General features: G+C 41.9%; 1 protein-coding gene across 1 annotated transcript; it reads right to left on the bottom strand.

The window, feature by feature from the left end:
- Positions 1-236: 236 nt before the first annotated feature.
- Nemp1 (nuclear envelope integral membrane protein 1) lies at positions 237-27,642 on the bottom strand. Its single transcript, XM_057758248.1, has 9 exons — positions 27,507-27,642; positions 20,329-20,450; positions 19,289-19,508; positions 17,179-17,251; positions 7,678-7,771; positions 7,137-7,251; positions 5,942-6,167; positions 5,028-5,201; positions 237-4,285 (listed from the first exon to the last, which is right to left on the bottom strand). Exons 1-9 carry the CDS (start codon positions 27,631-27,633, stop codon positions 4,120-4,122), a joined length of 1,317 nt encoding a protein of 438 aa, XP_057614231.1. The 5' UTR covers positions 27,634-27,642; the 3' UTR covers positions 237-4,119.
- Positions 27,643-27,730: the final 88 nt, after the last annotated feature.

Consider the following 27,730-nt stretch of genomic DNA (forward strand, 5'->3'; position numbering starts at 1 on the left):
AAGTATAAGACGCACACAAAAATGTTCATTAAGAGACTCAGTGGGGAAGAAAACTTGCTGCCATGCCTGCTGACCTTAGTTTCATCCCTGGAACACACATGGTGGGAAGAGAGACAGAATCACACAAGTTATCCTCTGATGCTCACACATGTGCCCTTTTATATACACTTTTATATACACACACAAACCAAATATTGAAGCATTTTAATTTAAAAAGACAATACAGCATACAAAACTTTATTAAAATTGTGATTATTTACAAGCCATATAATAATAATAATAATAAAAATACACAGCATCACTTTTTCTTACAGAAAGATAGGGGAAGACCATGGCAAACAGCCATCCCTGATAATTTTGTTCTTCCTGAATATCCATTGACATTTACTAAGTACAAATGACAAATATTTTATCTAAATTAACACTAAGGCATCACCCACAGGCTAAAACTCACCTAGTAGTTTCTTGGCCTTGCTATTTCAGTATCAATTCCAGAGACATGGAAAGTGTGGCCACTGTGGGTTTTAACAGGTGCTGAGGTTCACACTGGGGCAATCTGTCACACAGCAATGTTCACGCTGCCCCAAAGTTCAAAGTAACTGCTTTCATCATTTTCAAGTTATCAAGAGTATAAAAGGAAACTGGACATGGTGGCTCATGCCTGTAATCCCAGCAATCAGAGACTGAGGCAGGGTTGTCCTGAGCTCCAGGCTACATACAGAGGGGCACACCCAGTCTAAACAATAAAGCGTGTCAAACAAAAATGGCACGCGGCACATGTCTGGGTCTGTGTGATCACTCCTGACCCTGCTGAGGCAATGGGGCTAACACTGGTGTTTGCATGCTTTGTTTATCCACAGTGGGTTCGTGGTCCTGCCATCTAAGGCACTAAAACTTTCTATTTTGAGATGGGGGTCTCCTTTGCTGCCCCTACCAATTTAAAATGTCCAGACTCAAGTGATCCTCTCCCCTCAGCCTTCCAAGTTCAGGTATATACACACACACACCACTACAACCGACTTTCGAACCACCTCTTCAAAGTAGTAGCCATCTGGACCCCAACAGCAACAGAAAATACCACTGGGTTACCACAATTGCATAAGCTCCCCCCAAAAAAATCATTTCTGCTACATGCAAGACTTAGGCAAACTTGTCATATACAACAGATACTTTGTTTATCCCTTGCTCTCACAGCCTAGCTAACCTGAGACTTCAGTAAATCTGCCCCACTGTCCTTCCCTGTGTTCAGATAAAATTCTTCATTCAAATACAGACAATCGTCTCAAATGCTAGACCTGAGTCCAAAGGAATACTGGAAGAGGATACAATTTTCTGTCCTCCTACTTCAACTGTTACTATTCAATTCTGAAGAGTTATAAGGACACAGCTAGGGACACCATTGTAGCACAGTCATCCATCTCAGCTCATCTTTTTTTTTTCTGGAACAAAAGATTGAGGGCAATTACATAACCCATTCCCAAACCCTCCATGAGTATCAAGGTCTAGGGGGATTCCCTGGCCTATTTGGGTCCTTTCACTCATTAAACCTCCATCACCTATGCCAAGAAGGGTGGCTAGAGAGAACGCAATTGATTAATAAAGGGATATGCCCTAGGATAGGACATAACATGGTAAGACAGAACAGTGGAACCCAAGGAGCCATCACCAGCAAAATAACCACTGTTGATATAACAAGAATGTTACATTTCAAGGTAACAAAGTTATCAAAGTTGCTCAATTTTTCTCAGCTTTGGTCATTATGTTCTGAGGAAAGGGGTACTGTAAAGTCTTATGCCAACTGCCTCTTGTGTTCCCATTAATGGGAACCATGTTCTATAAACTCAGGTCAGACTGATTAGAAGCAATAGATTTCCAATAATGAGACCCTGAGTCCAGGAATTAACTATGGCTTGATAGCTGCTAAGCAAAGACGCTGACATGGCAGCAGACATGGCTCCAGTGTCCAGCTCAACCCAGTCCTTCCTTCAATCCCTGATGAGATCGGTCTGAACAATGAGGCTGAGATCCATCGAGCATTCAGACAGACACACAGGCAGGCAGGACAAGGATAAACAGCACACAGCAGCAGCACTGTCCTTCACTGTCTGAGAACAGCTCCCACACCACTCAGTTCCCCAGGCAGGGAAAGAAAAAGAGCTTTAAATACAGGTAAAAAACACATGGCCTTGAAATGAAATCCGTATTTCACAGGGAGCTCACCACACAGAACAAAGTCATTCACAGTGATTTTTCATTAAAATAAACATCTAAGTCAGCCCTCCCCTTTAGCAAGCTGCCATTCACAGGGAGTGATGTAGGAAAAGGCACCAAGGGCTCCCAGGACTGAACGCCATCTGTATAGAAGGGTACCAATTTCTACAAAGGAGGTTCCAAAATAGTGTGTTTTGGAAGGCTTTTGTTGCTACTGGTGGGGTTTTTTGTGATACCCGGAACTGAATACTAGCTTTGTGCCTGCCAGACAAGCACGTCCTGCTTCTGAGCTTCATCTCCGCCTTTCCTGAAGCTTAGGGACAGACTTTTACCGTATTTGTAATTCACAAGAACATCTTGTACTCGACTGCTTGAACCCGTGGCACCTGCTTACAACTGCGAGCTTTCCGTTTCTCCTGTTTCACATCTACCAGTTGAAGTAGTAGTCACTTTAGGACAATTTAAGGCTATGGGGAACACTGGTTGAAAGAACTCTCTGGCCACTCTGCCGGCATTTTGGATGCCAGCAGTGGAGCCTAGGGTCTTTCAAAACTAGATGCTGACAGCAGGTCTGAAGACACCATCTTCCTTCTCGACGATCCTAAGACAACGAGTCTGATGCTGTCTACCTAAGTGAGCACCCACCTTCCTGGCTGAAGGAATCACAAAAGCTACACACTTCTTCCAATGTGATGGTGAAGATCACAATGAAAGAACCAAGCAAACGGCAGAAACTTGGGAGTCTGCTCCCTCCTAAGTGACACCGCCAGCTTCTGAGGGTACCTTCAACGGCAGCTAAGGAAAGAGACAGCATCTCCGTCAGATTGGAACTGGGGGGTGTGTCTGATGCTGACAGCTGAATGAGTGTCAACGGCATGAAGATCACCTTACGGTCTTTATCTGCCAAGCAAAGTTGTGGCAGCCACATAACTGAAACTGTATATAAAGAAACTTAATAGATGGTTTCAGGAATTGCAAATTACCAGATCTGGAACCATGCAGGTGGTGAGAAGGCTAAATGAACAGAATGGGTATATAATAGGAGACAGGGACAAGGAGATAGGATTGGTTTCGCTGTGACGCTGAAGTTCTACCAGGGCCTTGCATGCTGAGTCAGTAAGTGCTCTACCACTGAGCTACATCTCCAGCCCTGGAATAATATCTTGATTGAGTAGTAACTTAAAGATATGTGATCAGATAGGGGAAAAGAAGTAAACAAGACTTCTCTTCCTAGCTATAGGAACCAAGCTATAAAAAGGATATATAAAATCAAGACAAGAAGTTTGGTATAACAGGTGTGGTGGCACACACCTTTGATCCTAACACGGGAGGCAGAGGCAGGCAGATCTCTGTGAGTTCAAGGCCAGCCTGGTCTACAGAGTGAGTTCCAGGAAGCCAGGGATAACAGAGAAAAAAAGCTTGGCATGGCAGCATAGGTTTAAGATCCTAGCACTGAAGGCTGAGGTAAAAGGACTGAGAGTTTAAGACCAGCTGAGTCACACAGAAGTCAAACTGGCTCAGATTTGTACATTTCTCTTTAGAAGGTGCAGCCTATGATCTGAATGCACTACTGCACTTAGTCCTCATTTCTGTGGGCTTGTCAGAGTCAGAAACGCCATCATTCAGTGAACTTTCAAACAGGAGCTAGAATATCATGCTGGCTGTGGCCAACCAGTTTCTTCAGGAACAGCAAGTGAACCAATAGCTCGGTTGTCAGAGGCAAGCTACCACAGCACTCACTTCTTCCTCCACTCATTCCTCAGGGGTCCAGTGGAGAACCTCTCATTTCAGCAGGAGAGCTTCTGCACCCTCTTCAGGCCGTTATGTAAGCCCAAGAGACCGCACAGCACGTGCACATGGACCGCCAAGGCATCACACTGTCTATGTGAAAATAACGGGTTCCCCCATCTAAGTCAGGAAGCTGTTCTGGGTGACAGTGGGGTACTCTGAGCCCTCCTCCTCTGAGGATAGCTCCTCATCCTGGGCAATTATGCTCCCTAATCCATACTCCTGCTCATGAACAGAAACTTCATTTGGTGTGAGGTGAAAAGAACCTTCCACAAAGTCGGCGAATCTGCAAAAGAGAGGGTTGCTCATTAGGAAGCTGCTTATCCTTCCCGGATGGCTCTCAAAATAAGAACAGACTGAACAGCCCAGGATGCCTGCAGTTCAAATTATACTCGATCTAACTGAAATTCCTGTCCTTGCTTTGGCAGACATACAGACTGGAGAAATAGGCAGGAAACAAGGCTGGGCTCATAGGCCAACATGGGTACTCTCATCCTGCTTGTCAGTGGCTATCCTATCCTTTTTAGTTACGGAGTGCTAAGGTTCCCTGAGTCATCATATTCTTGATAAGGGATTGGGGCGTTATAGTTCTTTGCATTTATGGCCCTATAAACTTTATGCTATCATGAATCCAAAATCAACTTCACATACTCTCTGGTACAACCACTCCCAACCAAAGGAATCTGGGGGCAACTCAAGACAGTCAGGCTTACACAGACCATCTCAAAAACATAAAATATAAAAAATAAGTGCAACATCTATGTCAAACTTACAAGACCCACACTTACATATGACACTGAAGTCTTCGCATGCTAACGCTATAATCAAAATAAGGAGGTAGCTGTCTTGGGGAAACAAGAAATAGATTACTAATAATACATAATGATGCAGATAACTTTCTCTTCACTACTCCTAGGTTAGCATAATCAAAGGGCAAACTATAACAGTTATCTAAAAGTATGATCTCTGTTAGAACTCAAGGTCATTAACTACCCATAAATACTTGACTTATCAGGTTAAGAGCTTACCTTTTTGGAGACTGAATCCGAGATATAGTCTTCCAGGCAGAACACTCTGGACTATTACAAAACTCTCGGAGTTCCTGTAGAGCCCTTTGGGTCTCCACCTCTCCTTGTATCCGATACTCCTCTTCTGTCAGGAGGCGAGGGGGGACGGGCTTTGCTGTTGCCTTACACATCTTTCTGTGCTCATCAAAATAACATCATGAATCATTAACCAATAATCCACATCCATCCTCGCCTCCACTTGTTTCAGGAGACCAAGCACACACCTACAGACTAAATGTGGAGAGACATCAGCCCACCTCCCTTCCGTATATACATCCTTCACCAGTGAACTGACAACCCAACTACGCGTGAAGAATCAGAGTATTCAAACTCACTTATTTTCCAATAAATGACAAGCAAAATATTTATTTCCCAAAAAGTGGAAAAACGACAACAAAATGATGTTATAAGGTGGTCGTACACTCAGTTCCTGAAACTGAAGGCTCTACTTTGATCACCTCTATTGCAATAGTCACTGACAAGCTCAGAATCAAGGATCACTCCATATTTCCTTTTGCAAGGATAGCATGCTATGAATTACATTTAAAACAAGATTAGGATTTTTGGAGCAATCTGGCAGTCAGTGTGAAATGATCTGAAACCTGAACCTGAGGCATAGGGCTTTAAAAAAAAAAAAAGAAGCTATAATTTGCACCACCTAGTGGTAACAGGAACACATGACACTTTACTGGATGCTTTTATTTGGGAGGGAAGGAGGGAGGGAGGGAGGGAGGGAGGACTAAGAACGAAGAAGGGGGAAACATAGCAGTGACTTCTCACTTACAAAGGTTCCCAAGGAAAAACTATATCCTTTTGAAGCAAAGTGTATCCCACACCTCACACGTCAATACAAAGTTCCACTGCCTTCCAGTCACCTGTAGGTGGTGTACAGCCAATGAACAGGGTACTCCAGGTTCTTAGTGCACAGGGCAATGATAATGAGGGCAAAAGCAACGTGTGGTATCTGAATGCTGGAGTACATGAAGCCCAGGCCCAGCAGCTGCAGTGTCCAGGTCAGCAGGTTGATGCTTCGTTCATTCTCCAGGGGCCCATACTTGTAGCACACTGCGAAACTCATGAATCCGACTGTGAGGATGTAGCCTAAGAAAGGGTCAGCAGAAGACATTCTTTTCAGCTAGTATGTGGAAAGCAGTAGTAAGTGCACTATAGATGGCATCTGCTGAAGCAGGAGCTTAGACTGGGTCTGTACTCTATTATCTACCCGCCTCACATGCGTGTGTATCACTCCTATCCTTTCTGTCACAATTTATTTCGTTAAAATAACAAACGGGTTGAAGAGATGGCTCTTCCAGAGAACCCAAGTGCAGGTCCCAGCACCCACATCGCAGCTCCAGGGCATCTGACTCTACAGGCACCAGCACTCAATTACATACCATACATATAATTAAAAACTAAATCTTTTTTAAAAGCTACATGTTGAACATGTCTAAAATAGTTTATTTTAGTTCCAAAAATAAGTCCATGTTAATGTCCTCAAATAATAGATCAAGTTACTAACAAGAAAAAAACTAAGTTTCTATCCGTGACCAAAGGATTCTTACTGTAGATCAGATTCACGGCAGTCTTATTCTCAAGGTCCCCAACCATATTTAAATTAACAATAAAGCCAATTTAAAGGATTTTAAATTTTGCTTAATGTAGAAATAAACACCAGCAAATTAAAGCTTTAATTTTTTTTAAAGAATAATTCTTTTTATTTTGTGCACACTGGTGTCTTGCCTGTATGTTTGTCTGTGTGAGGGTATTGAATCCTGGAGTTTCATTACAGACAGGTGAGAACTGCCATATGGGTGCCGGGAATTGAACCTGGGTACTCTGGAAGAGCAGTCAACACTCTTAACCGCTGAACTATCACCCCAGCCCCCTAAAGCTTTACTCTTATTAACAGCATCTAAATTTAAAAGATGATGTTAAGGAGATGTAATATTAGAAGTAGGAAATTATAATTTTTACAAGTTAGCACTCCTTGTTAGCAGGAAACTTCTCACAATCAAATTAACCAAATACCCTATAAAACGCACAAAGGAAAGCCAAGCCAACAATACTTACTTAGAAGATAATGCCAATAACACCTCCATATCTCTTGTAAATTCTTAAAAACTAGCTGAATGAGGTACAGAGAGAAGGACCAGCCTCCTACCAGGATGACGTAAATGGGACTTCTCTAGACAAAGTAGAAATGAAAGCAAAAGTCACAAGACTCTTATAAAAGAAGCAAATGGGACATCTTTTTCTTAAATTCAACCTACTCAAAATGCATAAAAACATTTCTCTTAAAAAGATATGCTTTATACCTAAAAAGGTACAGTCTGCAAGGAACACCAGGAAGATGAAATGCTAATGACTGGAAGGCCTAAGTGCGCAATTAGAAAACAAAAAGAGGATTTCAGTTCCCACTGAGCACATGATTTCAGATACAGAATCTGTAGGCTTGAGGTCTCACCATGCAAATGCTTTTCAGAATCTCTCTGAACAGGACAGACGCTGACTCAGCAGGTCACTAATGCAAATGTTCCGTGCTCTAAGACTGCAAGACAATCCTCCAGCTACCCGAGCTTGTCCTAAACACTCAAGGAACTGGACCACTTACCTTGGGCATAAACTTGGAGAGCATAAAAATGATGATTAACAGAGAGGCCACAATCCCCACGCTCACTCCAGTGGAATAGTAGAAAATTTGACTCCTGCAGAGAAAGTATTTTCCTTGACTATGTAATACTATAAACCATTGATGAAATCAGAATAAGGGACATAGTAAAGTTTCAAGATAGGAATTAGAGAAGAAATCTGCCCACTATTTAAAGCTACAGAACTGTAGGCTGATGTAGCTGTGATAGATTATGAAGATCAGTATCAACAAGGTCCTCTCAAATCTCACTCCTATCTCCACCTCTCTCTAAATCCATATGCTATAGACAAGAGGCATAGAAAAGTCAAGCTGGAATTGGGCTGGAAGCTTCCTTCCTGCTGGGTGGCCTTCACAATGCCAGAACAGGCCGTGGAGGATGATGCCAGGGAAGATTCCCACCAACAGTCTCACTCAGCTGTGGACCCCGGTACAGCAATACCAACCTAGACAAGATGACCACAATGCAACACTACACCAAAACTCTGTTGTAAGAGTAACCAGCCACTTTAGGACAGGATTTGATGCCCATTCCACAAAAGGAAATTCATATCTGGTACTGTAAATGCCATAAAAAAAATCCATGGCCGGGGAGTTTGTGGGCCCAAGCAGGAGAGATACTGCTGTTGTTTTGCTAAAAGACTACAATATGTCCATCAAATCACCTTCTTTGATCTGAGAAGATTCTTTTTATGGTGGTCAATGATGACTGCAGAAATTCATTAACTAGTCAATGAACCAATAATAAATGACTTTTGAATGCCCAGCGATTAAGTGGAGCACCTGTACCATCCCCTCCAAGGCTTAGGGAACATCGTGGAACAAGGGGTTCAAAGAGTTCAAGAGCTGGAAGGAGGAGGAGGAGTGGTGAGACTTAGATGTTGCACTTATTTTTACACTTTAGTTTTTGAGACAGTCTACGTAGCCCTGGCTGTCCTAGGACTCGCTATGTAGACCTGGATGGCCTAGAACTCAGAGATGCCCAGCCTCTCAAGAGCCACCATGCCCCACCAAGACCTTGTACAGCTAAAGGGCAGTGGGAGAGGGAGAGGCAGGGCGTTCAGTGGTGAGGTCACTGGTAAGGTGCCCATGCTGAACATCCAGGAAATCTGGGACATCATGAGAAGACCAAACCTAAGAATAATAGGAACAGAAGGAGTAGAATTCTAGCTCAAAGGCCTGGAAAATATTTTTAAAAAACCACAAAAGAGGGGGCTGGAAAGATGGCTCAGCGGTTAAGAGCATTGCCTGCTCTTCCAAAGGTCCTGAGTTCAATTCCCAGCAACCACATGGTGGCTCACAACCATCTGTAATGAGGTCTGGTGCCCTCTTCAGGCATGCATGCAGACAGAATATTGTATACATAATAAATATATATATATATATATATATATATATATATATATATATTTAAAAAAACATAGAAGACAAATTTCTAAACTAAAGGAGATGCCTATAAAGGTACAAGAAACTTACAGAACACCAAACAAATTGGACTGGGAAAGAAAGTCCCTGAGCCACATAATAATCAAAACACTAGAATAAAGAAAGAATATTAAAAGATGCAAGGGACCAAGTAAAATATAAAGGCGCACTTATTAAAATTATACCCAACTTCTCAACAGACTCTCTAAAAGTCAGAAGGGTCTAGACAGATGTCCTGCAGACTCTAAGAGAACATAGATTCCAGCTCAGACTACTATACCCAGCAAAACTTTCAATTACCATAGATGGAGAAAACAAGATGTTCCATGATAAAGTCAAATTTAAACAATATCTATCTAAAAATTCAGATCTACAGAGGTACTAGATGGAAAATTCCAACCTATAACTATACTCTAGAAAATAATCTCATACCAACAAAACCCTAAGATACACAAAACCCTAACACACACACCAACAATATAATAACAGGAATTAGCAATCAGTCGTTGATATCTCTCAATATCAATGGACTTAATTACCCAATAAAGACACAGACTAATGCAATAGGTGCAAAAACAGGATCCATCCCTTCTGCTGCACACAAGAAACACACTTCAATATCAAAATATCAAAGATAGACATTACCTCAAATGATTAGAAAAAGATTTCCAAGCAAATGGGACCTAAGAAGCAAGATGGTATAGTCATTCTAATGTCTAATAAAAGAGATTTCAAACCAAAGTTAATCAAAAGAGATGGGGAAGGACACTCCATACTCATCAAAGGGACAATCCACCAAGACGTCATCTCAGTTCTCAACATCTATGCCCCAAACACAAGGGCACCAAGGTTTGTAAAGAAACACTTCTAAAGCTTAAATCACACATCAACCCTCATACATTGATAGTGGGAGATTTTAATACCCCACTCTCACCAATGGACAGGTCATCCAAACAAAAAACAAACGAGAAACAATGGAGATAACAGAAATTGTGAACCAAATGGACCTAACAGATATCTACAGAACACTTCATCTGAACACAAAAGAATACACTTTCTTCTCAGCATCCCATGGAACATTCTCCAAAATCAACCACACACTCGGTCACAAAGAAAGTCTCAACATATACAAGAAAACTGAAATAACCCTGGCATCCTATCAGACCACCATCAAGTAAAGCTGGGTTTAAACAACAGAAAGCCTACAAACTCATGGAAACTGAGTTTGATGAAAATGAATGCACAGCATATCCAAACTTACAGGACACAATGAAAACGGTACTAAGAGTAAAGTTCAAAGCACTAGTGCTTTCAAAAAGAAACTAAAGAGATCTCATACTAGTGACTTAACAGCACACCTAAAAGCTCTAGAACAAAAAGAAGCAAACACACACAAGAGTAGAAGGCATGAAATAATCAAACTAAAGGCTGAAATCAAGAAAACAAAGAGAACAATAGAAATAGATCAATGAAACAAAAAGTTGGTTCTTTGGGGAAAAAAGTCAACAACATGAACAAACCCTTATAAAAACTAAAAGAGAGAATATCCAAATTAACAAAATCAGAAATAAAAAGGGAACATTAACAGATACGGAAGAAATCCAAAGAATCATTAGGTTATACTTCAAAAACCTGCACTCTACAAAATTGGAAAATCTAAAAGAAATGGGCAATTTTCTTGATACCAGTTACCAAAACTAAATCAAGACCAGATAAACAATTTTAAAAGACCTATAACCTTTTAGAAGACAGAAGACATCATTAAAAGTCTCACAACCAAAAGACCAGGGCCGGACAGTTTTAGCACCAAATTCTACCAGACTTTCAAAGAGTTAATACCAATAAATCAAATTATCCCACAAAACAGAAACAGAAGGAACACTGTTAAATTCATTTTATAAGGCGACAGTCACCCAAATACAAAAATTCAAGAAAGAGAATTAGAGATCAATTTCCCTCATGAACATTAATGCAAAAATACTCAAAAATACATGCAAACTGAATTCAAGAACACATCAAAAAGATCACCATGATCAAGTAGGCTTCATCCCAGAGATGGAGGGATAGTTCAATATATGCAAAATCTGGGGCTGGAGAGATGGCTCAGCAGTTAAGAGCACTGACTGCTCTTCCAAAGGTCCTGAGTTCAATTCCCAGCAACCACATGGTGGCTCACAACCATCTGTAATGAGGTCTGGTGCCCTCTTCTGGCCTGCAGGCATACACACAGACAGAATATTGTATACATAATAAATAAATAAATAAATAAATAAATAAATAAATAAATAAATATTTAAAAAAAAAAGAAAAATCTGTCAACATAATCCACCATACATAAAACTGAAAGAAAACCCACCGTCATCTCACTAGACACTAAAAAAGCCTTTGACAAAATCCAACACACTTTCATAAAAACCTTGGAGAAATCAGGAATTCAAGAGACACACCTAAACATAATAAAGGCAATTTACAGCAAGCCTATAGCCAACATCAAATTAAATAAACTCAAAGCAATTCCAGTAAAACAAGAAACAAGACAAGGATATCCACTCTCTCCATATCTATTCAGTATAGTGCTTGAAGTTCTAGCTAGAGCAATAAGACAACAAAAAAAGATCAATATAAATTGAAAAGTCAAAGCATTGCTATTTGTAGATGATATGACAGTATATTTAAGCGACCCCAAAAATTCTATCAGGGAACTCCTACAGCTGACAAACACCTTCAGAAAAGTGGCTGGATACAAGATTAACTCAAAAAAATCAGTAGCGCTCCTATATACAAATGACAAATGGGCCAAAAAAGAAATCAGGGAAATCACACCAATACCCACAAATAATATAAAGTATCTTGGGGTAACTCTAACGAAGCAAGTGAAAGACCTGTGTGATAAAAACTTCAAGTCTTTCCGGGTGTTGGTGCACACCTTTAATCCTAGCACTCAGGAAGCAGAGGCAGATAGATCTCTGTGAGTTCGAGGTCAGCCTGGTCTACAGAGCTAGTTCCAGGACAGGCTCCAAAGCTACACAGAGAAACCCTGTCTCGAAAAACAAAAAACAAAAACAAAAAAACACACAAAAACACACACAAAAAAAACAAAACTTCAAGTCTTTGAAGAAGATTTCAAAAGATAGAAACATCTCCCATGCTTATGGGTTTGTAGAATTAACAGAGTAAAAAAAAAAAAGGCCATCTTATCAAAAGCAATCTACAGATTCAACAATCTCCACCAAAATCCCAACAAACTTCTTTATAACCTTCAAAGAACAATACTCATTTTCATATGGAAAAACAAAAAACATAGGACAGCTGTTTCTTTTACAATAAAAGAACTTCTGGAGGTTATCACCATCCCTGATTTCAAGCTATAATTATAGGGCTATAGTAATAAAAACTGCACAGTACTGGCATAGAAACATCAGACAGGTTGATTGATGCAATCAAATTAAAGACCCAGACATAAATACACACTCCTGTGAACACCTGATTTTTGATGAAGAAGCCAGAAATATACAATGGAAAAAAACCAAGTATCTTCAATAAATGTTACTGGTCTAGCTGAATGTCAGCACGTAGAAGAATGCAAATAGATCCATATCTACCACCCTGTACAAAACTCAAGTCCAAGCAGATCAAAGACCTCAACATAAAACCAGACACAATGAATTTGACAGAAGAGCAAGTGGGGATAGCCTTGAACATATGGGCACAGGATGTGTTCTGTCCAGAACACCACTAGTGCAGGCATAAGATCAACAATCAATAAACGGAACTTCATTGGGTGGTGGTTGTGCATGCCTTTAATCCCAGTGCTTGGGAGGCAAAGGTAGGTGGATCTCTACAGAGCTAGTTCCAGGATAACCAGGGCTACACAGAGAGACACTGCCCCCCAAAAACAAGCAAATAAATGAGACCTCATGAAACTGGAAAGCTTCTGTAAGGCAAAAGATACCATCAAAAGGACAAAATGGCAGCCTACAGAATGGAAAAGATTTTTGCCAACCCTACACCCAACAGAGGACTAATATCCAAAATATACAAAGAACTCAAGAAACTGGACATCAACAAATCAAATAACCCAATTTAAAAAATGGAGTACAGATCTAAACAAAGAATCAACACAAGAATTTCAAATGACCGAGAAGCACTTAAAGAATGTTCAACACTGAGCAGTGGTGGTGTACGCCTGTAATCCCAGCACTCAGGAGGCAGGGCAAGCAGATCTCTGAGTTAGCGGCCAACCTGGTGTACAGAGTGAGTTCCAGGACAGCTAGAGCTACACAAAGAAACCTAGTCTCAAAAAAACAAAAAAAGAAAGAAATGTTCAACATAAGTAGTCATCAGGTAAATACACATCAAAACAGCTCTGAGATTCCATCTTATACCTGTCAGAATAGTTAAGATCAAAAACACAAGTAACAGTTCATGCTGGAGAGGATGTGGAGCAAGGCAAACAAACACTCCTGCACTGCTGGTGAGAGTGCAAAATTATACAGACACTATGGAAATCAATACAGTGGTTTGCCAGAAAATTGGGAATCTACCTCAAGACCGAGGTCTATCACTCGTGGGCATACACCCAAAGGATGCTCTATCTTACCATAAGGACACTTGTTCAACTATGTTCACTGCAGTGTTATTCATAATAGCCAGAAACTGGAAACAACGTAGATGTCCCGCAAGCGAAGAAGGGATAAAGAAAATGTGGTACATTTACAGAATGGAATATTACTTAGCTGTTAAAAAAATAACATCATGAAATTTGCAGGCAAATGGATGGAACTAGAAAAAAAAAAATCACCCTGAGTGAGCCAATCCAGATCCAAAAAGATAAACATGGTATATACTCACTTATAAGTGGCTATTAGCCATAAAGTAAAAGATAATCATGCTACAATCCACAGATCCAGAGAGGCTAAGTAACAAGGAGGGCCCACGGGGGGATACATGGATCTCCCTGGGAAGGGGAAACAGATTTCGTGGTTAGACTGGGGGCAGGAGAGGATGGGACAGGATGGGGGGAAAGAGTACTGGAAGAGACAACTGGAAGAGGCAAGGAAGAAACAGAGTACAATGGAAACTCCTAGAAATTCATGAGGGTGACCCTAGGGAAGACCCCTAGTAATGGGGAATATGAAACCTGAACCAGACATCTTCTGTAACCATGCAAGGTTTCCAGTGGAAGAACTGGAACATCAACACAGCCACAAAACCTTCGGCCTAAAAATTAGTCCTGCCTACAAGATGTGTTCAAGTAAAGCTGGCACAGAACTTGTGGAAGCACCCAACCAATAACTTGTCCAAATTGTGACCCACATCACGACAGGGAGTCCATGCAGATATTGCCTGGAGGGCCAGGAACTAGAGTCTGAACAATCCAGAGACCAAGGATAGAACCATGATGGGTGGAAAAAGTCAATGAAACGATTCCTAATGATACTCTGCTATACTTATAGATCCAAACCTAGCACAATCATCATCCAGCAACTGATGGGAGCAGACGCAGAGACCCACAGCCAAACATTAGAGCTTGTGGAATCCTGCAAGAGCACAAGGATTGTAGGATCCAGAGGGGTCAAGGACACCACAAGAAAATAGCCAGCAGAATCACCTAACCATGGCTCAGAGGGGTTCAGAGAGACTGAAGTGACAGCCAGGGAGCCTGTATGGGTCTGAGCTATATATATATGTATATATTCTCTGTATATATGTTATGTGTGTGTAGCTTGGTCTTCTTGTGGGACTCCTCACAGTGGGAATGGGGCCGGTTTCTGATCCTTGAGCCTGCTTTTTGGACCCTTTTCTTCCTACTGGCTTGCCCTGTCCAGCCTTAATAAGAGGGGCGGTACCTACTCTTATAACCTCACATGCCATCTTTGGTTGATCTCTCAGGAAGGCTTGCCCTTTTCGGAAGGGAAAAGAAGGAGGAGTTGCTTTGGGGGCGAACGGATGTGGAGGAAAGGACTGGGAGAAGAGAAGGGAAAAACTGAAGTAGGTATGCAATAAATGAGAAGAATTTAAAAAAAAAGCATGGCTAGTTGGGTACTGGGGTAAACATGATCAAAACTCATTATGTACTACGGGCATGTCAGTAATGTAACCCACCCATATATACAATTACTACATGCTAATAAAAACATTTTTAAAAAGTAACTCTTCTGAGGAACTGGACAGTTTGTCTGGGGAGAGAGAAGGGACAGGAGCAAGCCCAAGAAGAGACTGGAAGGTGAACAGATCTGATTGATAGATAGATCCCAGGATGAGAGAGATCCTACTGTCATTCCAATACCAACACTGCTTTATCCGTTACTTTTCCCTGAATGTGAGTTTCCCTCAAGAGTCCCAAAATAAAGAACAACTTCTCTCACTCAAAATAGTTCAACATCAAATTCCAATTGTTTACCTTTCACTCATTAACTTAATGTTGATTTTACCTTCATTCAATATTTACTTATCTGTATATTTCTCATTTAGATTTTTTCATACAAAAATACCAAATCAAAAAGTGTGTGCATGCATATACACACACACCCCACACAACGAGTCCTTTTTGTGTTAGCCAACTACTCCTGAGCATGACACCTGTCCTGAAGTGTGGTTGATCACAGAAAACGGATTTTCCCTTTCCCAGCAGCGACCAATGGCAAATAGTTTCTTGGTTAGAGGTAGAACTTAGAATCCATTTCCCCTTCTCGGTGCTGGGATTTTGAGTGGTTTGAATTTCTGTGGGACTTGTTAACACTGCCATCACCCTTGCTGTGGCACCTCTGGCTCTTACAACCTCACCTCCTCTTCTCACAGATCTCTGAGCCTTGAGGGGCGGGAATGAGTGCTCCAAAGTCTCTCACTCTGCTGTGTGGGTCTGTGTGTTAATTGCCATGTGCTCTAAGAAGCAGTTTCTCTGATGGAGGCTGGGGGGAGCACTGATCAACAGATACCGCAGTACGTCACCAGGAGTCATTTTTTTGCTATGTTCTTCTAGCCAAGTAACAACACTAGGCTTTGCCCTAAGGCCTATGACTTATCTAGTCTCAGGTTCTTGGTCACTTTAGCAGTATGGGATAAGAGTTTCATCTCAGGGAGTGGGTTTTTATATTAGTGCATGTCAGTCTTACCTATCACAGCTAGTAGATTTCTAAAAAAGAAAACGAACAAGTAATTGATATTTGTCTTCTTGTATCTGAACAGCATAAAACCCATTAATATATAATTTAGCAGCAATTTCATTACATAACTCTCTGCAGTAACATTACTTTTAATTTGATAATCAGCTTTATAGTACTAGGTAACTCTCATTAACCTAATGATGGAACTACCTAATGAGAAAGTACATTAATTAACAATCATATTCAAATCAAGAAAAAAAGAATTCTATTTTTAAAACATCCAAGCACGGCCAGAGATGGCTGAGCTATTTCAAGTGCTTGTTGTTCTCCCAGAGGACCTGCATTCTGTCCCCAGCACTCAAGTTGGACTGCTCACAACTATCTATAATTCCAGGTCCAGGGGATCCAAGGCCTGACTTTGGCCTCTTCAGGCACCACACAATATGGACAGAGACACATGGATACACACTTTAAAAAAAAACCGGGCACGGTGGCAAACACCTTTAATCCCATCACTTGGGAGGCAGAGGCAGCTAAGTGTGGCCAGTCTGGCCTACATACTGAGTTCTAGGCCAGCCAGCAATACATAGTGAGATCCTATTTCAAACAAACAAAATAAACATAAACAAAAGAAAGTCTAAAAAATATCTAAGCAGGCAACATCTAAGTCACATGGATCCTAGAAACGGGAATAGCAATACTTATAATTCTTTTTTTTTTTTTTGGTTTTTCGAGACAGGGTTTCTCTGTGGTTTTGGAGTCTGTCCTGGAACTAGCTCTTGTAGACCAGGCTGATCTCGAACTCCCAGAGATCCGCCTGCCTCTGCCTCCCGAGTGCTGGGATTAAAGGCGTGCGCCACCACTGCCCGGCAATACTTATAATTCTTACAATAAGAGTCAAACAATATTAGTGTCTTATCAAGTCCACACCTACCTGCTCAACAAGTCTCCACAAAAAAATAGTGTAAGTCCAAGGAAGAAAACAAGGAAAAATTTGGGGTCAAATCCTGAAACAAATAAAATTTTTGCTTAACAGAAGAATCAGTTAAAGGTATTTTTTAAAAAAAGGAGACATTTGTATCATTGGTCAACTAAATGGCAGCATAGATACCACACAAATCCTGGGTATCCTTCCAAAGAGAAAACAGCATTAGGTTTCTGTCCAATCTATATCATCTTCCTGAGTATCTTATTCTTATTCTGGCTTCCTCTACTAAGGATTTAAAACAGACAAACAAAAAGTGACTAAGCTAAACAAGATGCTATCACTTCACACAGCTGCTCACAATGGGTCTCCACCTTAAGTCACTTAGAGGCAGGGAATTTGAGAAAGAGGCCTGGAACTTTGGGTGTGGGCCTTAAGTCCTCCACATAGCGTTCTTCTGGCCCAAGCACACCTCCCACTTTGCTTCACTATACATCACTGTGCCGAAAAAGTCTCCTTGCCAAACATATGTCATCCAGGACCAGGAGGCCAGGTAAAGACCCACTGGAGGCACACAGAGCATTCCACGGTTGTTACATTCGAAAGCTGAGTCTAAGGAAGGCCCAGAAACAGATAAGGAGCTGGCAGAATAATTAAATTATGAAGGAACACCAAAAGACAGGCTAACCCTACTGTTATGGATTATTATTATTTTAACTAGGCAAAATGTGTTACATTTGTTTATGCTGCAGAATCTTACTTTAAGGCACCTGATTGATCTAATAAAACTAAATGGTCAAAAAGAAAAAGCCCAGTACATTTGTCATGGGGGCAGGAGAGGGGGTTGCAAATTGCTACTGGTCACGCTAAGGGGAAAACTGAGTAAGAGTGGTTGGATTCAAGGATCTCTTTCTAAAAAGAAAAAGGGGATATGGGAAGGATAGAAAGTAGATTATTGAATCTACTTTTAAACTAAAAAGCAACTATTAATTTCAAACAGTTTACATTGGTATGGATTTTTGTACATTGATACAAACTTAAGGTTACTTTTTTTGCAACATACTGTATATATGTTTTGTTTGGGGTTTTTAGGGTTTTTTTCTTTCCTTTTATTTATTTATTTGTTTGTTTATTTTGGTTTTTCAAGACAAGTTTTCTCTGTGTAGCTTTGGAGCCTGTCCTGGAACTTGCTCTGTAGACCAGGCTGGCCTCAAACTCAGAGATTGGCCTGCCTCTGCCTCTCAAGTGCTGGATTAAATGCGTGCGCCACCACCACCTGGCCTACATATACGTTTATATTCTTATTTAGGATAATTAGAAATGCAGGTTAGTCGTCAAATGTACCAGGCTTTTTTTTTGTATTTTTGGAGACAGGGTTTCTCCGTAGCTTTTGGTTCCTGTCCTGGAACTAGCTCTTGTAGTCCAAGCTGGCCTCAAACTCACAGAGATCCGCCTGCCTCTGCCTCCTGAGTGCTGGGATTAAAGGCGTGCGCCACCACAGCCCGGCTTTTTTTTTTTTTTTTTTTTTTGCCATTCAACAATCAAGTGCCTTAGGCAGGCAAGGTGAAAACACGTCTTTACCTAATTAAATGCAGTATTTAAAAAAAGTAACACATCTTTACACAGTTAACGTAATATTCTGCAGCATAAACAAACGTAACACATCTTTGCCTGGTCAAAATAGTATTCCACACCACCATACATAACCACAGAACCCGACTGTAGGACAACTGAAAGGGTATAAGCCTTGGTAGCAAAACCTACAAGCATGAACCCTGAGCAGTAACCAAGGAGAACCCAAATCAGGATCTGATGGATCTACCGCCTCTAAAACTCTCTCCCACGTGCAGCAAATAAGCCTTAAACTATAGTGTCTTCATCTTATGATTCCACAAGCACTCTGAGAATTACTAATTTTACTGTTTACTTTCCCTGTCTTCAAATATAGACCTGAAGAGAAACAAAACGGTCTCCTCTCTCTCTCTCTCTCTCTCTCTCTCTCTCTCTCTCTCTCTCTCTCTCTCTCTCTCTCCTCTCCCCCCCCCCTCTGTAACTACACCCTCCAAAGCTCTGTCCCAGCTCATTATAGAGTCCATCAGAAAACAGAGGTGAGACTTACTCCGGGTCACAATGACACTGTATTTGGTGTCCTTCTCTAAAATCTCAACTTTGAGGCAGGTTTTTGTACTGTACAGACCCACGTTAACATAGGTGTCATTCAATTTCTCTTTTAAAAAGGAAGAAAAAAAGTTCCAAATACTAAACTGCTCTAGTTCCTTCAGCTTCTCCTCACTGTCCACCTGGGTGACTCGGACCAGTTTGGAGCTATTTACCCGGACCTGCAACACAAAAGAAATGAGGATGAAAAAGGAAATTTTCATAAACATAATTTTTAAAACTCTCACTGGAAACATACAGATGTAGCACAAACATGATTTGGAAAATGATGTTGCTCTAACAGAGGCAGCTGCCACAATTTCTTATTAATATGGTCTGAATCACTATTAGGCCAGAAAAGGGGGTGGAGGGGGGATGTTCCCAAGTAGAAAGAATATCAATACAGCTATTTATGAGATCATACAAAGCAAGGATTTGAAATATTCAGAAAATTGCCAGTCGTAAACAGCCCCAGAAAACTGAAAATGTTCTCATAATGACAGGCTGAGTTCACGCATTGTCACAATCACTGATTATAGATAAACGTTGGTTATAATGTGCCCCAGATACATTTTATAATGTGCCCCAGAATTTTCTATCAAAAAATTAAAAAAAAAAAAATTTAAAGAGCCCACGAGCCCCACTCTCATGTGTTGATATGAACAGCAGACACCTCACAGTTACTGCAGAGCCTCCACAAGGTCCCTTCTGTTCAGTCACAGCCGGGAACTCTTGTTTGACAGAAGAGACCAAAGCCATTCTACCCAGGAAACCTCCCACAGAACCAAAATAGAACGGGAACCATAAGACAAGAGTTTAGACTCGGACAGACACACCAGATCCCAGGCCAAAGAAGCACAAGACATTCAAAAAGCCAGGAGTGTGGACGCTCCAGAAGGGAGGAAGCAAAATGAGGAAAGAAGTAAAAAACGTCTCTCGGGATCACAGAACTCTAAGCCGGGAAGGGAACTGAGATGTCCTGAGGGAAGGGCTTCCAATTACCTGTATCCGTGTCCATATATCATACCACTTTGGGATAAACACATTTTTATAACAGAATTGTTGACTGGAATTCATATCAACTTGGGATTCCTGAAGCATGACCACATTTACATCAATTCCAGCTTTATGAGAAAAAAAGAGAGAAACAAGAACTAAGTAGAACATAACAGCTTAACCATAACTCGTGTTATAAAAAGATAAACTGACACTTTACATGCTTGGGCTTAAAATATGAACCAGACCAAAAAAGAAAAACTGAGATGAAAGAAGAAATAAAAGTTTTATCTCTGTACAATTTGTGTGTGTGCACACACTCACATGTGTGCTTGCTTACAATTGACTATAGGATATCAAATACACTAAACATACACTGTCATTGACTTACACTATACTTACAAATAGTTAACATTACATTAACTCAGAATAAAAGCTACTTTTTAAATTTTATTTTACGTGTATCTATGTTTTGCCTGTGTGTCTGTTCACCACATGAGTAATGTGCCCACAGATGCCCGAGGGGACATCAGATACCCTACAACTGGAGTTACATGTGGTTTGAGTCCCCGTGTGGGCCCTGGGAACCAAACTTTTAAGTGTTTCTCTGCAGAGTATGCTCTGTGTAACCCACCGAACAACACGATGTGGTAGACATTTTCATAATCTGTATTTTACAAACAAGGAAATGTCTAGGGAAAATTCCTGAAGTCACACAGCTAGTAAACAGTCTGTGATCCTCACACCCAAGCCCTACTTCCACCTTAAGCATAAATACTCTTCCTCTCTTAGAACAGGGTAAAGTGACCTAAACTAACCCATCTGTTGGTCATCCACTCCTTTTCTGAGCAAGGTAGACAGAACTGGCAGAGGTTTTGTTGGATTCAAGAGCCATCAAATGGGTACTAAGGACTGCAAGGATGCTGTTCTGCTCCAGTCAAGAGCAGTCAATGACTACCCAGCACCCCAGGGGGTCAAACACAAGACTCTGGCTCAGTTTGTAATTATTCTTAGTAATTCAAGATTTGAGAGAAATCACTCTCCCCCACCTTCCCTGACACAAACATGTAAATAACTTTTTTCTTTGTGGTATTAAAGATTAACCCAGAACCTCAATGCTATGCAAAGAAACCCTGTCCCAAAAAAACCAAAAACAAACAAAAAACACGAAAAGCATGAATGCCCACTAAGGTAGTTTTATTTATTTAATTTAAAAAAGAAAAAAAATTTTCCTTATATTTATTTTCTTTGGTGGGGGAGCCTGTCATAGACTGGAGGCCAGAGGCCAACTTCTTGGAGTCAATTCTCTTCACCCCTCACATGGCTCTTAGGGATTCAATTCAGGTGGTTACATCTGATGGGCAAGCATCTTTACCCACTGGGCCATCTTGCTAGCCAAAATCATTTTAGGTGAAAACTAAGACTAACTTTTTTTTCATTGCTGAGAACCCACAGTGATTTTTTTTCCCCTAGAGTGCCATAAAGTTCCCAGGCAACTTTATCACTGAGAGACACCTCAACCCCAAACTAAGACTAACTTTGAAGTGGGTAAAGCATTTGCCATTCATGAGGACCTGAGTTCAAATCTCCAGCACCTGGATAATGCCAGGCACAGTAGTACATCTATAATCCGAGTGCTCCTACAGCAAGGTGAAGTTGGAGATGGAATCCCTAGAAGAATGTGGCTGGTGGAAGCAGCAGCAAATGAGATCTTGTTTCAAACAAGGTGGAAGGCTAAAGACCAGCACTGAAGACTGTCCTCTGACCTCCACTCAAACACCACAACATGGGCTGGAGAAATGGCTCAGAGGTTAAGAGCATTGCCTGCCCTTCCAAAGGTTCTGAGTTCAAATCCCTGCAACCACATAGTGGCTCACAACCATCTGTAATGGGGTATGGTGCCTTCTTCTGGCCTGCAGGCATACACACAGACAGGATATTGTATACATAATAAATATTAAAAAAAAAAAACCCAACATGTACATACCCAAGCAAGTGCACGCACACACACACACACACACACACACACACACACACACACACACGCATACACAGAGAGAAGAGCCAGGTATAACACAATGCATCTGTAACCCCAGCACTGGAGAGCAGTGACAGACACTCTGGTCAGCTCATTGTTCTAGTTGAATTTGAGCTCCAGTGAAAGACCCTGTCTCAAAAGTAAGATGGAGCCAGGAATGGGCACATAACTTTAATCCCAGCACTTGGGAGACAAAGGTAGGTGGATCTCTGAGTTTGAGGCCAGTCTGGTCTACATAGTGAAGTCCAGGAAAGCCAGGACTACATAATAGAAAATAAAAAAGAGAAAATAAGTAACTGAGAAAGATATGTGATGTTGGCTTCTGGTCTCCACATGAACGTGTGCACAAACCACATACATACATACATACATACATACATACATACATACATACACACACACACAAGTCCAACAAGAATCCATCACTTCCTTAAAACAAAGTGCAGTCTATTTACAAAACTCCAAGTAAAAACATGTACTACCAAACCAATATTATACTTATTAGCAACCATTCTCTCACCTTTTATTTTGTCAAGTGGGAAATGAGATACAAATAATGTGTTGATAATGCCAGCCATTTGAAAACTTATTGCCAGGAAAAGCTACTTAACTTAAATTCTACAGTGGGGCAGCACACACTGCTACACTTCTGTAATCCCAGCACACAGGAGGCAGAGACTGCTAGATCTCGTTTGAGTTTGAATCTAGCCTAGTCCACATAGTAGGCTCCAGGCCAGCTACATAGTGAGAGGCTACATAGTGAGACCCTGCTTCAAAACAAACAAAGTTGTACAATAAGTGCTGGAGAGATCAGCAGTTAAGAGCACTGGCTGCTCTTCCAGACACCAGGATTCAATTCCCAGCATTCATATAACTTCAGTTCTAGGGAATCTCTTCTGGTCTCAGTGGGTATCAGGCATGCACATGGTTCACAGACATACATGCAAACAAATATCCATACACAGAAAATAAATAAATTCTTGGGACTGAAGAGATGGCTGAGAGGTTAAGAGCACTAGCTGTTCTTCCAAAGGTCCTGAGTTCAATTCCCAGCAACCACATGGTGGTTCACAATCATCTATAATGAGGTCTGATGCCCTCTTCTGGCCTGCAGGCATACATGCAGGCAGAACACTGTATACATAATAAATCTTTAAGAAAAGAAATTAGACACTCCAATATTATATCTTAAAGAGATAGCCAATAAGATAGCTCTCAAGTAAAGGCACTTGTCACCAAGTCTCAAGTTTTATGAGCAGGACTCAGGAATAGAAGCCACCTGACTCCCACAGGCTGTCCTCTGACCTCCACATGAAGGTGGTGTAGCACACATGCTCACACCCACATCCACAATCATAAATAAATAATAAGTTGCAATAAAAAAGTTAACTGCTATGCTGCATAGTTTTATAACAACTTGACACAGGCTAGAGTCATTGGAGAGAAGGGAGCCTCAGCTGAGGAAATGACTCCACGAGAATGGGCTGTAAACAGCATGGAGAGTATTTTCTTATTCAGCAACTTATGGGGAAGGCCCAGCCTATTGTGGGTGGTGCCATCCCTGGGCTGGTGGTCCTGGGTTCCAGAGGAAAGCAGGCTGAGCAAGCCCTGAGGAGCAAGCAGGTAAGGAGCACCCCTCCAGGGCCTCTGTATCAGCTCCTGCCTCCAGGTTCCTGCCTGGCTTGAATTCCTGCCCTGATTTCCTTCCATAATACACAGCAATGTGGAAGTATAAGCTGTGTTTCATCACTTCAATGATAACCCTAACTAGGACAAGTGCATTCTCCATCCAAATAAAATCAAAGCTTAACCTTCCCCACTTGGATTAAGCTCCACCTTAACTCACTGAGTCATTAGACTGACCACAAAACCGCCATTTTTCCAGGCTCCAACAGGTAATTCCAAATTCCACGAGCACAGAGACGGCCCTAGTTAAACTTAATGAGTGACAAAACAAACCCACAAATACAGGAAAGGGACTTGCAGGGAGGAACACGGGCCAAGTGGGGTCAGACAGAGTGGGAGGAAAAAGATAATCAGAACAGACTGTGCACGTGTATGAATCTGTCAAACAACAGATTTAATAAAAATTATTTTTAAAACATACCACCTTCAATCAGTGGGTTTAGTAAAGTATTATTAAATTACGTGCCAGGACAAATGAATTATTTGAAAAATAAAATCCATCCAGATCCTCGCCTCACACCAAATACCACAATAAATTATAAATTAAAAAAAAGAGGCATGGATGCCTTAGTAAGACCCTGTTCAAAAAGTAAAAGGGCTGAAACTGTAGTTCAGTGGTAGAGCACTAACGCTGAATGCTTCGGGCCCTAGGTTCAATTCCCAGCTTTGCTAATAATAATTTGAAAAAAAATTTATTTAACAGTTTTCCTCCAAAAACCAAAATTATCAATTTAACTTTAGAGAGCCCATTTTGTGTGGCAAATTCTGTTTACCCTCATAATTACCTCACTAGCCTGTAAATCTTATGTATAAATCCAAATAATGAAATCAAATGACCATATATAAAACATAAACCTTACCAAGCACACATGTGGTGCAAATACAAACACTCACACATAAAATAAACCCAATTTGAAAAAAAATTAAGGCCTGGAGAGATGGCTCAGAAATAAAAGCACTGCTGCTCTTCAAGAGGCCCTGAGTTCAATTCCCACCAATGACATGGCGGCTCACAGTCATCTGTAATAGGTTCTGGTGCCAAGGCACACATGCAGACAGAACACCGTATAAACCTTAAATCTTAAAAAATTTTAAAGGGTGAAAATAAACTCAGAAATTTTATTTATTTTTAAAATTATACAAAAGTCCTTATAAATAAAATTCACAGTGCTGGAGGTGTAGTTTGGTAGAGCTCATGCCTGGTGAGTGTGAAGTCCTCAATTTCACTTCTAGCACCACAAAAGATAATTTTCTCACAATTTTATAACTAGGCATGGCTGCATACAGGTGCACATGCTTATAATCTCAGCACATGTAGGAGGTAGAGACAGGAGGAAGAATTCAAAGTCATTCTTGATACGTAGGCTACAAAAGCCTGGCTCAAAAAATTAAAATATAAATACTCAGAAGAGGCCGTGAACAAAGGACATACACACCACAGAACTTTCAAGTCTGGAGCTGGGGAACCGGGTCGGTAGTAAAGGACCCCAGTTCAGATGGTCAGCGCACACAAGAAGCCAGGCGCAGTGCTGGGGGCAGAGTCCACAAGGAGCTTGCTGGCCAGCCAGTCTAACCAAATCTCTAAGATGCAGGCCCAGTGAGGGAGCTTGTCTCAAAAATGGGGTAGATAGGAACTGAAATAGTCAACAGATGCCAACCTTCAGCCTACACGCACTCACATGTGCACACGAACCCTGATTGCGCTCAAACCAAGAACACATACAAATGCAATCAACTGCAAGAATTTTGCCTACTTCTTTATACCTAACTGTATTAATACTTGCCAAATAGTCTAAAACACAAATTATTTTTAAAATTAAATGTTTCCAAAATTTCTAGAGACAAGAAACCAACCTTTTGATAAATTCCATTCTACCGTTGGGAGAACCTGGTAGAAAGCGACAAGGCTGCTCTTTATAGCTGACTCGCACATAATCCGGCGATCATTCCCTGAGCCGTCCCTGGAGACTACAGCAAATGAGGAGGCGCCTGGTTCTGCCCTCCCAGGAGCAACTTTGGGGTCTAGCTTTTTTTTTTTGGTGATGCACGTGACCCCAGCATTCTTGGGGCTGAGACAGAAAGGGCTTGAGTTGCAGGACAGCCAGGACTACACAATGAATTTCAAAGCGGCAGGGAAGTGATCAGAAAAGTTTGCTTTAGGTTTCTTAGTTATTGTCCGATTATTTGTTTCGAGGCAGGGTCTCACTGTGTAGCCCTGGCTGTCCTGGAACTCACTATGTAGACCAGGCTGGCCTCCAACTCAAGAGATCCACCTGCCTTGGGGTCCCGAGTGCTGGGACTAAGGTCGAGTGCCAATATGCCCAGCTTTTTGCTTTAGGTTTCAATCCCCAGTATCCTGTAAAAGAAACTTCAAAGACGAGAACTGTTGATTGTTCTTAATATTTTCTTATTTCTTCACAACCCAAGACCCCATTTCTAAAGTTCACCCAGGTAATAATTCTTCCAAATGTTGTTTTAGGTTTCCAGGACCTGCATCTGGCAAAGTAGGTTTTCCTGGATACTTGTTCTCTTCGCAAAACTAAGTCTTCAGTCCCTTTTGAACAACTTATCTATTGGTGTGTTAAATTATCTTAAAGCCGCAAGCGAGAGCATGTGATGGGCAGGAACGGAAGGGGGCGATATGAGTCCGTATCGTGTGTTTATAAGCGCTGATTATTCTCTGGGGCTGCTACTCCCTCCAGTGGAAGTTTGCAAACATCGCTTATCTCCCCGTCCACTATTGTAACAAGGCGCTAAGAAAAACATCTATTTCTTGCAAACATTTTAATTTTTCTGGACTGGAGCACAAAATAAGTTTCCTACCCAGTCCAGAGTTGATTGTTCAACAGAGGGTACATAATGACCGCGCTAGAAAGAAGGAATAAACTGAATACTCAAAACTGGTGGCCCTTCTATCTCTTCTGGGCCACTGCACTACAATATGACCATTCCAGGACTGTCAGGGCGGCTCTTAAGAAGAGCCCGTGGTGGTGCGCGCCTTTAATCCCAGCACTCGGGAGGCGGAGGCAGGCGGATCTCTGTGAGTTCCAGGCCAGCCTGGTCTACAGGGCGAATTCCAGAAAAACTAGGGCTACACTGAGAGACCCAGCCTCGGAAAAGCATGTCCATCTGGGGTTAGTCTTCTCTATTCCACGGTGTCGAGACAGCACCCATCTCCCTGAGGTGCGGTCAGGAAACTGAAGGCGAAACGGTCCCCACACCTCCTCCGTGTTAACCGGAGGCTCGGGGGACCCAGCAGCAGCACGCAGCCCCTAAAGGGGTCCCCAAGCCCAGGCCTCCCTCCCTGGGACCGCCGAAGGCTCTCGGGAAGCAGCCCCAGGTCACCCCTCAGCTGGGATGAGCTCGGCACGGCGGAGTAACGGGCCGCGCCCCGGGATAAACTCTCTTCCCAAAACAACGCCCTCGGGGCGCCCGCCAGGCACGGCAGCCCGAGTGGTACCTGAGCCGCAGACCACGCAGCCGAAGAGGACGAAGACCAGCCACGCGGCCCCGCGGGCCGCCGGGCCCCCGCACCGGGGCCAGGGACCAACCGCCGACCAGCCCGCCACTTTGATTCCTCCCGCCATGGCTGCCTCACGCCGCCGCCTCCTCACGTGCCCCTCCTCAGCAACCGTCTCCGGACAGGCAGCGCCAGAAGCCAATCAGCGGAGAGACCCGCCCCTA

Source organism: Chionomys nivalis, chromosome 25, assembly GCF_950005125.1.
Source record: "Chionomys nivalis chromosome 25, mChiNiv1.1, whole genome shotgun sequence".
Taxonomy (NCBI): domain Eukaryota; kingdom Metazoa; phylum Chordata; class Mammalia; order Rodentia; family Cricetidae; genus Chionomys; species Chionomys nivalis.